This window comes from Pan troglodytes, chromosome 8 (genome assembly GCF_028858775.2).
Source record: "Pan troglodytes isolate AG18354 chromosome 8, NHGRI_mPanTro3-v2.0_pri, whole genome shotgun sequence".
NCBI lineage: Eukaryota > Metazoa > Chordata > Mammalia > Primates > Hominidae > Pan > Pan troglodytes.
In genome coordinates this window covers 80852874-80866152 of record NC_072406.2, presented here as the reverse complement: position 1 = coordinate 80866152, position 13279 = coordinate 80852874, and the positions used below count along the sequence as shown (strand labels likewise).

At 40.0% G+C, this 13279-nt stretch overlaps 1 protein-coding gene across 10 annotated transcripts in view; it reads right to left on the bottom strand.

The window, feature by feature from the left end:
• TET1 (tet methylcytosine dioxygenase 1) overlaps window positions 1-13279 on the bottom strand; it is a 133348-nt gene that overhangs the window by 36425 nt on the left and 83644 nt on the right. For 6 of the 10 annotated variants that reach the window (XM_016918437.4, XM_016918438.4, XM_054660194.2 and 3 more), the window contains 3 exons: window positions 10859-13166; window positions 5932-6022; window positions 5274-5367 (listed from right to left, as the gene is read on the bottom strand). In XM_016918437.4, coding sequence (XP_016773926.4) covers window positions 5274-5367; window positions 5932-6022; window positions 10859-13166 — 2493 coding nt within the window. Of the gene's footprint in view, window positions 1-5273; window positions 5368-5931; window positions 6023-9526; window positions 9710-10858; window positions 13167-13279 lie in introns of those variants that run through there. The other 4 variants (XM_063780703.1, XM_063780704.1, XM_063780702.1 and 1 more) reach the window with 2 other exon arrangements.

Genomic DNA, 13279 nt, shown 5'->3' with positions numbered 1-13279 from the left:
TCTAATTCTTTTTTTAAATTGTTTTAAAATTTTTCCCACCTTCCTTCATGGACATTTTTTAATTCCAATTTTCATTCAACCTCTACCTAAAGTTTAAGCGTGGGGTGGACAACTCCAGCAGATTCCCAGCTCTAATCCTCAGTTTCTCATGCCTCAGAATATAGCTAATAATGAATACCATAGCCATACTATTTCAAGATACCAATTCAAATTCAAGATACTCAACTTTCTTTTCTCTCTGTAGGCAGGGCTCATTCCGTTACTCAGGCTAGAGTGTAGTGGCCCAATAATGGCTCACTGCAACCTCCTCTTCCTATGCTCAAGCAATCGTCCAGCCTCCAGAGTAGCTGGGACCACAGGCGCACACCACCACACTTGGCTAATTTAAAAAATTTTTGGCCGGGCGTGGTGGCTTACGCCTGTAATCCCCGCACTTTGGGAGGCTGAAGTGGGCGGATCACGAGGTCTGGAGATCGAGACCATCCTGGCTAACACGGCGAAACCCCGTCTCTACTAAAAATACGAAAAATTAGCCAGTTGTGGTGGCAGGCGCCTGTAGTCCTAGCTACTCGGGAGGCTGAGGCAGGAGAATGGCGTGAACTTGGGAGGTGGAGCTTGCAGTGAGCCGAGATCACGCCACTGCACTCCAGCCTGGGCAACAGAGCGAGACTCCGTCTCAAAAAAAAAAAAAAAAAAAAATTTTTTTTTTGTAGAGTCTCACTATGTTGTCCAAGCTGGTCTCCAACTACTGGGCTCCAGTGGTCCTCCCGCCTCAGCCTCCCAAAGTGCTGGGATTACAGATATACAGAAATGAGCCACCGCACCCAAATGGGAAATTTTTTTTTTTTTTTTTTTTTGGAGATAGACTCTGGATGTTGCACAGGCTGGAGTGCCGTGGCACCATCTTGGCTGACGGCAACCTCCGCCTCCTGGGTTCAAGTGATTCTCGTGCCTCAGCCTCCTGAGTAGCTGGGACTATAGGCACGTGCCACCATGCCTGGCTAATTTTTTGTATTTTACTAGAGACGGAGTTTCACCGTATTGTCCAGGATGGTCTCAAATTCCTGAGCTCAGGTGATCCACCCGCCTCGACCTCCCAAAGTGCTGGGATTACAGGCGTGAGCCACCACACCCAGCCCTAAAATACATTTTCTAAATAGCCATATTTAAGCTCCATATTCATTCACTCAACACAAATTTATTGAGTGCTAATTCTAGGCTCGGCATTGCTCTATGCAAAAGCAGTAAACGATATGAATATTTTAAGTAAGATAACCTGGAAAGTTTGGAAAAATAAAGTTTGACTAACATTACGATTTTTCTGACATATAATCCGTTAAAAAACCTATTTTAGCACTTTGGGAGGCTGAGGTGGGCAGATCATGAGGTTAGGAGATCAAGACCATCCTGGCTAATGCAGTGAAACCACGTCTCTACTAAAAATACAAAAAATTAGCCAGGTGTGGTGGCAGGCGCCTGTAGTCCCAGCTACTCAGGAGGCTGAGGCAGGAGAATGGTGTGAACCCAGGAGGCGGAGCTTGCAGTGAGCCGAGATTGAGCCACTGCACTCCAGCCTGGGCAACAGCCAGAGTCTGTCATTTCATGGAAGACAATTTTTCCACAGAGGTGGGGCCAGGGGCAGAGGTTTTGGGATGATTCGAGTACGTTACATTTATTGTGCACTTTATTTCTATTATTATTACATTGTAATATATAATAAAGTAATTATACAACTCATCATAATAAAGAATCAGTGGGAGCCCTGAGCTTGTTTTCCTAAAACTAGACGGTCCCATCTGGGGGTGAGGTGGGACAGTGACAGATCATCAAGCATCAGATTCTCATAAGGAGAGCACAACCTACATCCCTTGAATGTACAGTTGACAACAGGGTTTGCAGTCCTATGAGAGTCTAATCCCACTGCTGATCTGACAGAAGGCAGAGCTCAGGTGGTAATACTAGCAATGAGGAGTGGCTGTAAATACAGATGAAGCTTCGCTTGCTCTCCTGCCACTCACCTTCTGCCATGAAGTCAGGTTCCTATTGGCCCATGGCTCAGGGGTTGGGGTCCCCTGGGTTAGTGCACTCTAGCCCAGGCAACACAGACAGATATCCAAAACAAGCTAGGGAAAAATACTAATAGAAAGTTGTTACCGAAATCTTTAAGCTACAGCATTTATATTTGCCTTCTTAAGGAAAACAAAAACAAAAACAAAAAAACTATACACTACAATTCTTTATATCACTGTCATTATTATTATATTAGAAAAGGTTTTAAAGAGAGGAAAAAGAAATCATCCCAATCCCACCAATAAGCCTAGTTACATTTCTCTCTTTTGGACTCACTGTAGGAGAAGCCAGCTGCCACAACATGAGGACATATTCATTCCTTACCACTTAATAGACAAAGGAGTGAACAATTCAGAAATGGCTAACAGATATAGCTCAATAAATTGGTAACAACTATCAGCGCCAGATATTGGGAACCAATTGTGTGATTTATTTCAAATACACAAGGTACTATGGATAGGCCAGACACAAAAGAACAAAACAAAATAAAACTATACTGTTTGAGAAATATATAAGTAGCAGGGAAAGGTGGAAAGCAAGAAAATTATTACCACAAAGCCCGGATGGGAGATTTATAACTGGGGCTTCTGAGAATCTAGTTTATTTTCTTTGTTTCTTTCTTTAAACAAACAAAAAAAAGAGATGTGGGGTCTTGCTATGTTGCTCAGGCTGGAGTGCAGTGGCTGGCTGTGGATTCACAGGAGCCACCATAGTACACTGTGACCTTGAACTCCTGGCCTCAACCTCTTGAGGTGATAAAAGAAAGACACTGTAGTTTCCTTCCTGCTCTCTTTTGATTCACTCACTCTGGGGGAAACCAAGCTGCTGTGTTATGAAAACATTTAAGATGAGGAGGAACCGAGGCCTCCAGCCAACAGCCATCGAAGAGCTAAGGCCTCCTGTAAGGGAGCTTGAAGTGGGTCTTCCAGCTGCATCACTCTCCCCCAGTCAAGTTTTCAGATGATTGCATCCTCATAGGAGCCTATGTCAGAAGCACCACTTGGATTCCTAACCCACTAAAACTGCAGGAGATAATACCTGTCTGTTATTCAAACATGAAGGCCTTCATGTTACTCATGGGCTAAAACCTCAGCTCCTCACTATGGCCTACAAAATCATTCACCTTTTTACCCCCACCTGGTTCTATTAATTATCTCCTTAATTTCGTTTTTCATTTTTGTTTTTTTTGAGACAGAGTCTCACTCTGTCTCCCAGGCTAGAGTGCAGAGGCACGATCTAGGCCCACTGCAACCTCCACCTCGGGGGTTCAAGCAATTCTCCTGCCTCAGCCTCCCAAGTAGCTGGGACTATAGGCTCGCGCCACCACGCCCGGCTAATTTTTTCTATTTTTAGTAGAGACGGGGTTTCACCATGTTAGCCAGGATAGGCTCGATCTCCTGACCTCTGGTGATCTGCCCCACTCGGCCTCCCATAGTGCTGGGATTACAGGCGTGAGCCACTGCGCCCGGCCTATCCCCTTAATTTCAACTGACTCTGCTTAGATTTTTTTTACTGGACTCTTATTTCTAAACCCAAGACCTTTGTTCTTGCCGTTTTCTCTGCTTAGGAATGCTACTTCCTGCATATCCTCTGCCTACTTAGCTCTTTTTTGTTTTTTGTCACTCCTTTCTCAGCTTAAATGTTCCCTCCCCCAAAAGGCATTCCCTGACAATCCATGCTTTTTTTTTTTTTTTTTTTTTTTGGAGACAGTTTTGCTCTTGTTGCCCAGGCTGGAGTGCAGTGGCCCGATCTTGGCTCACTACAACCTCCGCCTCCTGGGTTCAAGCGATTCTCCTGCCTCAGCCTCCCAAGTAGCTGGGACTACAGGTGCCCATTACCATGCCCAGCTAATTTATGTATTTTTAGTAGAGACGGGGTTTCACCATGTTGGCCAGGCTGATTTTGAACTCCTGACCTCTGGTGATCTGCCCGCCTCGGCCTCCCAAAGTGTTAGGATTACAGGCGTGAGCCACCGTGCTGGGCCGACAACCCACACTTAATGGGAAAACCCTGGAAAGATCCCCATGAGAAGAGAGAAACAAAGTAAGGAGACCATCGTTACTAAAGCAATATAAAATTAGAGTTAGTCTGTTGGACTAACTGTATTAGAGGATACACAAGAGAAATATGTACAAAAACAAGAAACATGTAAATTCTCCCTTAAATTCTACCTTAAAATGGTCCTAAAGGACAAAAGAAGGCATATGTAAATGTAAAGATGCAATATGTAGAATAGGAAGACTGAACATGAAATATATGTAAATTCTCCAAATTCTGTTAATATGATTCCAATAAAAATACCAGTAGGATTTTATTCTTGTAATGAAACGTGGTGTTTATATACTAATATGAGAAAATAAACCAGAATAGTCAGACCACTTTTGAAAAATTAAAAGGAATTAGCCTATCAGACATGGAAACATTATAAAATCTAAATAATTAGAGCAATCTCATGCTGATTAAAGACAGTGATTTAACACAATAGGGAATTCTCACATATAAACAAATACACATCAATAATGAAGAGATGTACAATTAAATGAGTGGTGTTGGATAACTGAGTAGCCATCTGGAGAAGTGTACATAGCTACCAATACTCTAAACCAGGATAAATATAAAATACTTCATTATAGAAAAAAATAAAATCATTAAAATACTACAAAAGAAAATGAAAGATTTATAACCTACTAGTGGTAAAGATTTTTCTAATTAAGATAAAATACCCTAAAGCTATAAAAGATGAAAAAGCTGATTACAGTCAAAAAAAAATCTAACTGGTAAAACCACAACAAACTGAGAAAATATATTTGCAACTTTCATCACAAATGGCCAATTTACTTAAAAATCTATTTAAAAATCTGGCCCAGTACAGTAGCTCACGCCTGTAATCCCAGCACTTTAGGCGACTGAGGCGGGAGGATCACTTGAGCTCTCCACTAAAAAAAAAAAAAATTAGCCGGGTTTGGTGGCAAGTCTTAACTACTTGGAGGCTAAAGTGGAAAGATTGCTTGAGCCTGGGAGATCAAGGCTGCAGTGAGGTGTGATTGCACCACTGCAATCCAGCCAGGGCGACAAAGCCTGTCTCAAAAATTAAATAAATAAATGAATAAATAAAATAAAGATCACTCTGGCTATTGTAAATGTATAAATATCAGCTCTGGAATAACAAGCTTCAAAAAAAGGTATAAATAGGAAATACTTACCCACTTAGCAATTGGACACCCATGAGAGCTTTTCCCTTCTTTACCGGTGTACACTACTATTTCTATCCTTATTGCGTTTCCTTTTTGACCATACCTGAGTATAAAACACAGTGAAGGGAATGTACTAATTAATTGCAATCTGTACTTGAAGGCTTTGGCTTTGAACATCTTAATGTATATAAGATATAGATGTACAGAAGTTCAAAAATCAGACACTCTTCGTAATTTACTCTTGTTAAACATTTGCTTTTGTGTGGCAGGTATTTTAATTTGTTAACCAGTCCTACTCACTTATCCTCAAAGATCACTCTTTAAAAAATAGGCTGAGTGCCAGACAAGCAATGGGAATGTAGGGTATGCAGTGTCAAGGGTGGTAATTTGACCTATTTCTACCATTATGCGATATATAAAAAGTACTTCTGAGTTTATCAAAGACAACTAGTCTTGCTTTATGGGTGCTTTTATGTGCCCAACAGCTTATATGATGGGTGGCTCAGTAGGGACACGAGGACACCCCTCTTTTGTTGGGCCCTAAGAAACATCCAACTCATACTCCTGATCATTTTTCAATCACGGCGTTTGTTCTTAGAGATGATTTATCTCCATTGAGTCAGATCCACAGTAAGAATGATTTTAACAGGGAAGCGTATTTCCTCACCTATTCTCCATGATTTCCCTGACAGCAGCAACACTTGGTCCTGCCCCAAGGTGTGTATAATATGGGCCTTTGTCTTTTTGTATAACTCGATCTGTGGAAGGAATAAGATTATTAGACCCAAAGCTTTACAGAATTGCATAGGGGACAGGAGAAGCTATTTTTATACTTTTTGTTCCCCCTCAATTCAGAACCATGAATCTTGACAAGGTTTTGGTAAGATTTGATAATTAAAGGCAAGGACAACAGCCCATGGAATTTAACTTTTAATGTTCCTTTCTTCCTGCCCCTAACGAATTCTTTCTTCCTCTGAAAATCAGAGGAGAAAAAAAAATATTTTAAGATGTGGGTCATATTTATACTCCTATCTCCTGCTTAAAAAAAAATCTGTATTAATTGAGGTGTAATACTAAAAGTTATCCAAGAACAATAAATGTTAAAGGTTGCCCTTAGAATCCTATTAAAATTGAGCAATCCCCCTTTTTTTTTGAGACAGAGTCTTGCTCTGTCGCCCAGGCTGGAGTGCAGTGGCGCGATCTCGGCTCACTGCAAGCTCCGCCTCCCGGGTTCACACCATTCTGCCTCAGCCTCCCAAGTAACTGGGACTATAGGCACCCGCCACCAGGCCCGGCTAATTTTTTTTTGTATTTTTTAGTAGAGACAGGGTTTCACCATGTTAGCCAGGATGGTCTCGATCTCCTGACCTTGTGCCTCCCAAAGTGCTGGGAAAAGTGAGCAATTTCATTGCAGACAATTTATTCTACTATACATTTGCACAATTACAAAAGAATGTTCCTTGTTACAATTATTTGTAATATCAGAAAGAGAGCAAAACACTCAACATCTGTCAATAACATATGGTTTAAATAAATTATGGGATGTTTATATAGTGGAATACAATAAATCTATTGAAACAATAATATTTATAAAACATTTAAAAATCCACAATATCATTATATTAAAAAACCAAGTAGAAAGATTGTTTTAAATTTTTGTAAAAATGGAAACAAAATTAAAATCAATAATGTTCTTTTGTATAGAATGGGAGTATAGGAAGATGTTTGCGTCGTATTTCTGCACCACTTGAATTTTTGTGAGCATGAATTTTATGTTTCTTAAAAAATGCTATTTTTAACTTGGCCCCTTAGACTCATGTGTAACAAGAATTACTGGGGAATTTCTGCGTTTCATGAATTTCTAGCCATGGTATACCTACACCAAAAAGTCATTTTCACTGGATGTCAAATACTAGGGGAATTACTTCTGTGGCTTCCTTTTTCACCTTTATTTTTTATTATTATTTTTTTGAGATGGCGTTTCACTCTTGTTGCCCAGGCTGGAGCACAGTGATGAGATCTTGGCTCACTGCAATCTTCGCCTCCTGGGTTCAAGCGATTCTCCTGTCTCAGCCTCCCAAGTAGCTGGGATTACAGGCATGCACCACCGTGCCTGGCTAATTTTGTACTTTTAGCTTCACCATGTTGGCCAGGCTGGTCTCGAACTCCTGACCTCAGGTGACCCACCCGCCTCCCCCTCCCAAAGTGCTGGGATTACAGGTGTGAGTCACGGCACCCAGCCTACTTCTGTGGCTTCTTAAGTAAGATACACTTGATAGATTTTATCTTATTCTTAGTGATCTACAGCAGTGATTCTGAACCAGGGGAATGTTGCCGCTAAGGGGACTCATGGAAATACCTGGAGACATTTTTGGTTGTGACAATTCGGCAGTTATGTGTGTGCATTACTACTGGCATCTAGTGGGTGGAAGATAGAGATGCTGCTAAACATCCCACAATGCACAGGACAGCTCCCCACAACAAAGAATTATGAAGGATAAAACACCAATACTGCTCAGTTTGCGGAATCCTAATCTAGAGATTATTTTGCTAGAACATAATTCCACCATGGAAATTCTTTACCCTCAGATATGGATGGTACTACTTGGGATGATTTGATAAAAAGTGACTGGGTAAGTAACTTTTTGTTTCTCTGTCTTTAAGTGCCTTTTTCTACACAATGAGCACAATAAACTCACATGTAATGATTTACTAATGACATGTTAGTGACAGTAGATAAAACAGCTGAGTCCCCTGCAGGTATTTATTCAACTTTGAATGCCTGGCTGTCTATTCCTATATGCTGTGACTAGTTATTTTGCATAAGGAAAGGGTCTTCAAACTAGACAATCATCCTTTTAGAACCATGCACATAGAAAAAGTAGTCTAGCTCAGGTATATAAACTTTAAAGGCACGTGTTTGTTGAACTACAGGCCTTATTTCCATTTGTAAGGATATTTAGAAAAGTGTTCTCTCCCTTTTTTTTTTTTTTTGAGACGGAGTCTCGCTCTGTCACCCAGGCTGGAGTGCAGTGGCGTGATCTCGGCTCACTACAAGCTCTGCCTCCCAGTTCACGCCATTCTCCTGCCTCAGCCTCCCAAGTAGCTGGGACTACAGGCACCTGCCACCATGCCTGGCTAATTTTTTGTATTTTTTAGTAGAGACAGGGTTTCACCGTGTTAGCCAGGATGGTCTCATCTCCTGACCTCGTGATCTGCCCGCCTCGGCCTCCCAAAGTGCTGGGGTTACAGGCGTGAGCCACTGCGCCCAGCCGAAAAGTGTTCTCTCTTTTATAATTCACCTTTATTAAGCACCAGAGTGTACGTTATAAGGATAGGTTCTGGAGTTGAGACTGCTGTCTCTGAGTCCCAGTTCAGTTACTGGATAGCTATGAAATTCTCTGTGCTTCAGTTTCTGCATTTGTATAATGGGGATAATAAGCCCTCTCTTTGAAGAGCTGCTGTGAAAATAACAAGTCAAGGCAAGCACAATATCAGACTTGTAGTAAGATCTCCAGAATGGAAGCCATTATGATGATTACTTTCTTCTCTCCTTAATTCAAGAAACTTTTTCTTCCAATTCAACTCCACACAGACAGCATTGTCACTCTTTCCAAATTGTGAGATTCTTCTCAGAACAGCCTATCCTTGATAACTGGCACATTGCAGTTTGTCAAAACTGTGTGTTAGCTGGTGTGGTGGTTCATGTCTGTAATCCCAGCACTTTAGGAAGCTGAGGCACGAGGATCACTTGAGCCCAGGAGTTCAAGACCAGTCTGAGGAACAAAGTGAGACCTCATATCCACAAACAAAACAAAAACCTAAAAAACACTGTGTATTGAACAATGAGCAGAGAAATGGAAGGATATTATTTCAGAACAACAAGTGTACTTTGGAAAGACAAGAATTCAATATTATTACTACACAACACTATATTTTCTACTGTTGTTAAAAAATCAGTGTGATATACCTAGCCTCCCTATGGAACCACCTGCTTCTAATAAAAACATCACCTTTGGTCAAGGCAAATCTTGAGTCTTTGTGATTTGGAGCCATATTTTAAGTAAGACTTCCAATAACTAAACCTATTTGGATGAGGTTCAAAACAGATTTTTCACAAAATTTATTCTAACATAGTTGTATGGTAAACAAAGTAATGGGGCTTCAAGCAGCCTAACGAACTTTAATGACACAATCTATTGAATTTCCCTATTTTTTTACAGCTATATTAGAGTCAACAGGTTTCTTAGAAGAGTGCTTACCTGAAATTTGGCCATAGACAGTAACTAATCAGTACAGGATTCAAATTAAGCTTTCACATGTTTCAAATACTGAGGAAATTTCTCATAAGGTCTGCCTGAGAATCTTTACCCAGCAAGATTTTCTCAGGGCTTTTAACACACTAATAAAACTAATTGGTTCAGAATGTTCTCTTTCAATGACTCCTAAGGCACAAAAATGTAGAAATACATTGGTTAGGGATCAGTCCATGAGTCAGCTATTAGCACATGACTCATGTTAGCACACTGGTTATTCTTTGATTTTTTGAAATAGGAAATCAGGATTAAACAAATTTGTTAAAATATGTTAAAATTCAGAAAGGCTTATGAATTCTTCAAGTGGCCAAGATTATGGAATTTCTTTATACATAAGTACACTTTGTATTGCAGAGAAATAGAAATATATTATTCCAGAATATCAAGTGCTCTTTGGACAAAAAAAGACAGTATTAGATCTTGTACTGGATAGAGCGTAAAAGCACTAGACACTGAAAAAGACATAAACCAGCTTCAATTCTAGAGTAGGACGGCAACTGCCAGCTATATATTTTATAACTGTTAACTTATACATATGTTTTACATTCTCTATATGTATCTTCTATCTCACACACACAAAAATATAATGAAAGGCTTGTAAGTTGAAATTTTTTTGAATATAGGAAGAATAAACAAACTGTAATAAACTATTAAGTTATTTCTTTCTTTCTTTTTTTTTTAAGACAGGGTCTTGCTCTGTTGCCCAAGCTGGAGGGGAGTGGCACAATATTGGCTCACTGTAACCTCCACCTCCCAGGTTCAAGTGATTCTCCTGCCTCAGCCAACCGAGTAGCTGGGATTGCAGGTGTGCACCACCATGCTCAACTAATTTTTGAATTTTAAGTAGATACAGGGTTTCACCATGTTGGCCAGGCTAGTATCGAACTCTTGACCTCAAGTGATCCATCTGACTCGGCCTCCCAAAATGTTGGGATTACAGGCAGGAGCCATTGCACCTGGCCTAAGAAATTCATTCTTACGCTACACACAATAAATTGACAGACATTCAACATTGAGAGATATATCAGCCTATTTTTCCACTTGAGCGGGTTTACCTTTTCCAAGTTTGTTTTTCCAAATTATGAGTTGAATTTTCCATTCTTGTGGCAGAACCAAAAGTTCCCACAGAAAAATGGTTATAGATTTACTTAATCCATCTTAGTTAGAATAAGAATGGGGAAAAAATATCACACAAAAAAGATGAATCAGAATTTGCTTCAGTCATGATTGAGGTAATTTGTGCAGGTGAAATAAGAACACATCCACACAAGTACTCACCAAGACAGCTGCAGGTGGGCAGTTCAGAATCTTTAGTTATAGACACTAGGTTTTTTGTAGGGTTAGTAAAGAAGTTCATGGCATAATCATTAAAATTTTTCTGTGCACTGTCCACTGTGGAAAACTCTGATGTTCCAAAACTGGATGAACAGACTTCCTCTTCACTTTTGGTAGAAACCACTGTAATTCCACCTGAACACACTACATTTACATTCCTGAGAGTTAGTGCTGACTCCGGTAAGGGTGTTTCATGAGAGATACCAGGCAATGTTGGCAGTCTCTGATGCATGAGTTGCTCCTTAACAACCTGCTGAAACCGTATTTGGTCATCGCCTGCCATCACGTTAGCACACTGGTTAGGTGGAGAGGAGGGCTGGGTCAAAGGATGGGCTTTCTGATTGGCATTCACCGTTAACTGTACCTGAGAATTATAAGCTTTATCAGTGAATGCCTTCCCGTTGGATTCCGTTTTAAGATGAAATAAGCTGAGTGAATCCAATGGTTCAACCTTCACCTTTTCCTCTGCTGATTCAGGATATCTCTGTAATTTTATCTGAGTGAGTGGTGGAAATACTGTTTTGGGTTGCATAATGGACCTCGTTTGAGCCAGTGGTTTCCATATTTTGGTCGAGGAAGAAATTTTCCCAAATACAGTAGGAAAATCATGTGGACAAAATTGCCCAAAATTTTGAAATTTCGATGCTATCCAAATGTCGCATATTGTGCCATACATATAGGACAACTTTTCCCACTTCTGCCGATCATTTTCTTGATAACTTACAACTGTGGGCTTCTTTTTCCGCCGATCTCTTGATGGGGTGGATTTTGTCTTTTTCTGGGTTGGGTTCTTTTGTTTTGTTAATGATGAACCATGATTATTGTGTACACTTGAAGGTGGTTTCTGTTGTATTGTGCCCTTCTCCTGATTGTATTTTTGCTGTACATTACATGTGACAAGGCTTGTTGGTGTACTTTCAACTTTTTTGTCCTCTGGTTTTATATAATTGATCTTAATTATCGAAGCAAGTTGTGTCAACTGTGTTGCAACATCTTCCTCAATTTGGGTATGGGTTGCATCCTGACATGATAGATCATCTGAGTCCAATTTTTTGCTGCTGTCCAGTAACTGGTTGCAATACTCCACTTCATTATTTCTTGGTGGCAACTGATGCAAATCATTGGAACAATTGTCAAGAGTAATTATCCCTTGAGCAATACTTTTATTGGTGTCAATCTTGGATGAATTTGATTTTGGTATAAAAAGAGATAATGAATTTGTGACTTTTGAATATTCATGTGACTTTGTGGATGCTTGGTTAGTAGCTGAGTTGATATGTGAGTTGGAAAGGGTAGTAGTTTGCCCATTGAAAACCACCGTGTTGCATGAACTTTGTTTTTCCAAAGATGGACAGTGATTAAGTTTTGGTGGCTCTCCCTGTAAGTTTGGGTCTTGGAGGTCTTTTCTTACAGTGTAGAGGATAGCTTTGCAGCTATTAAGCAAACTGGCTGTTCTCTGCTCTGATTCTTCATCCTTCTCTGACTTTGATGGGGAGGAATTCTCTGATGGGGCTTCTGAGAGTTGAGTCAGGGCCTCTATGGCTACCACTTGCTCCAATGTTAATCTCCTATCTTTCATTAACGATAAGAGACTTGGTTGAACGGGAGATCCATCTTTTGGTTCTTTACTTGGTATATTATCAGGAGTTTTTGGTTGATCACCTTCATTGTGTATACTAGCATGATGATTTATGATGGAGTGTGAAGAATGTGGAATGGAACTGCAGTTAAAGCCAGGCTGCTGGAATACTAAAACGTTACTTCTCCCCTTGAGATGATCACAACTCATATCAGTAGCAACAGAGCTCATAGCGTTATTATGGTTTGCAGTGTCTTTTAGGAATTTATAAGAATTGTTTTCCAATGTCTTGCCGAATTCTTCAATATTGAATTTTTTAAATGAAACATTTGTTTCAGCTGGTAAACAGTGTACATGTTTAATGCCATTTCTTACGGTTTGTACAAACAATTTTGGAGATTTGGTTCGTTTCTTGTCAACTTCAGAGTTTTTCGATTTTTCAGCTTCTGGGACATTAGCACTAAAATCTCCTTTCACGTGATCAGTTAACTGTGATTTCTTGTTTTGTGTCCACTTCTCCACCTCGATGCCTGTCATGCTGTCTTCATTTTTAGTTACATTTTCAACAGTATGTGGGTTCAATTCCAATTTTTGTTCTTCCCCATGACCACATCTACTGTAGTCCATGGATTCTGACTTGGGGCCATTTACTGGTTTGTTTTCAAAATCTGCCTGTAAAATACAGAAATTACTTATGTCATCTACTTAAATATCTGAATAACAGCCATAGAAGATTAAAATTTAATAGCAACTAAATGTAAAGCCCCTGTGGATACAGCCTAAAA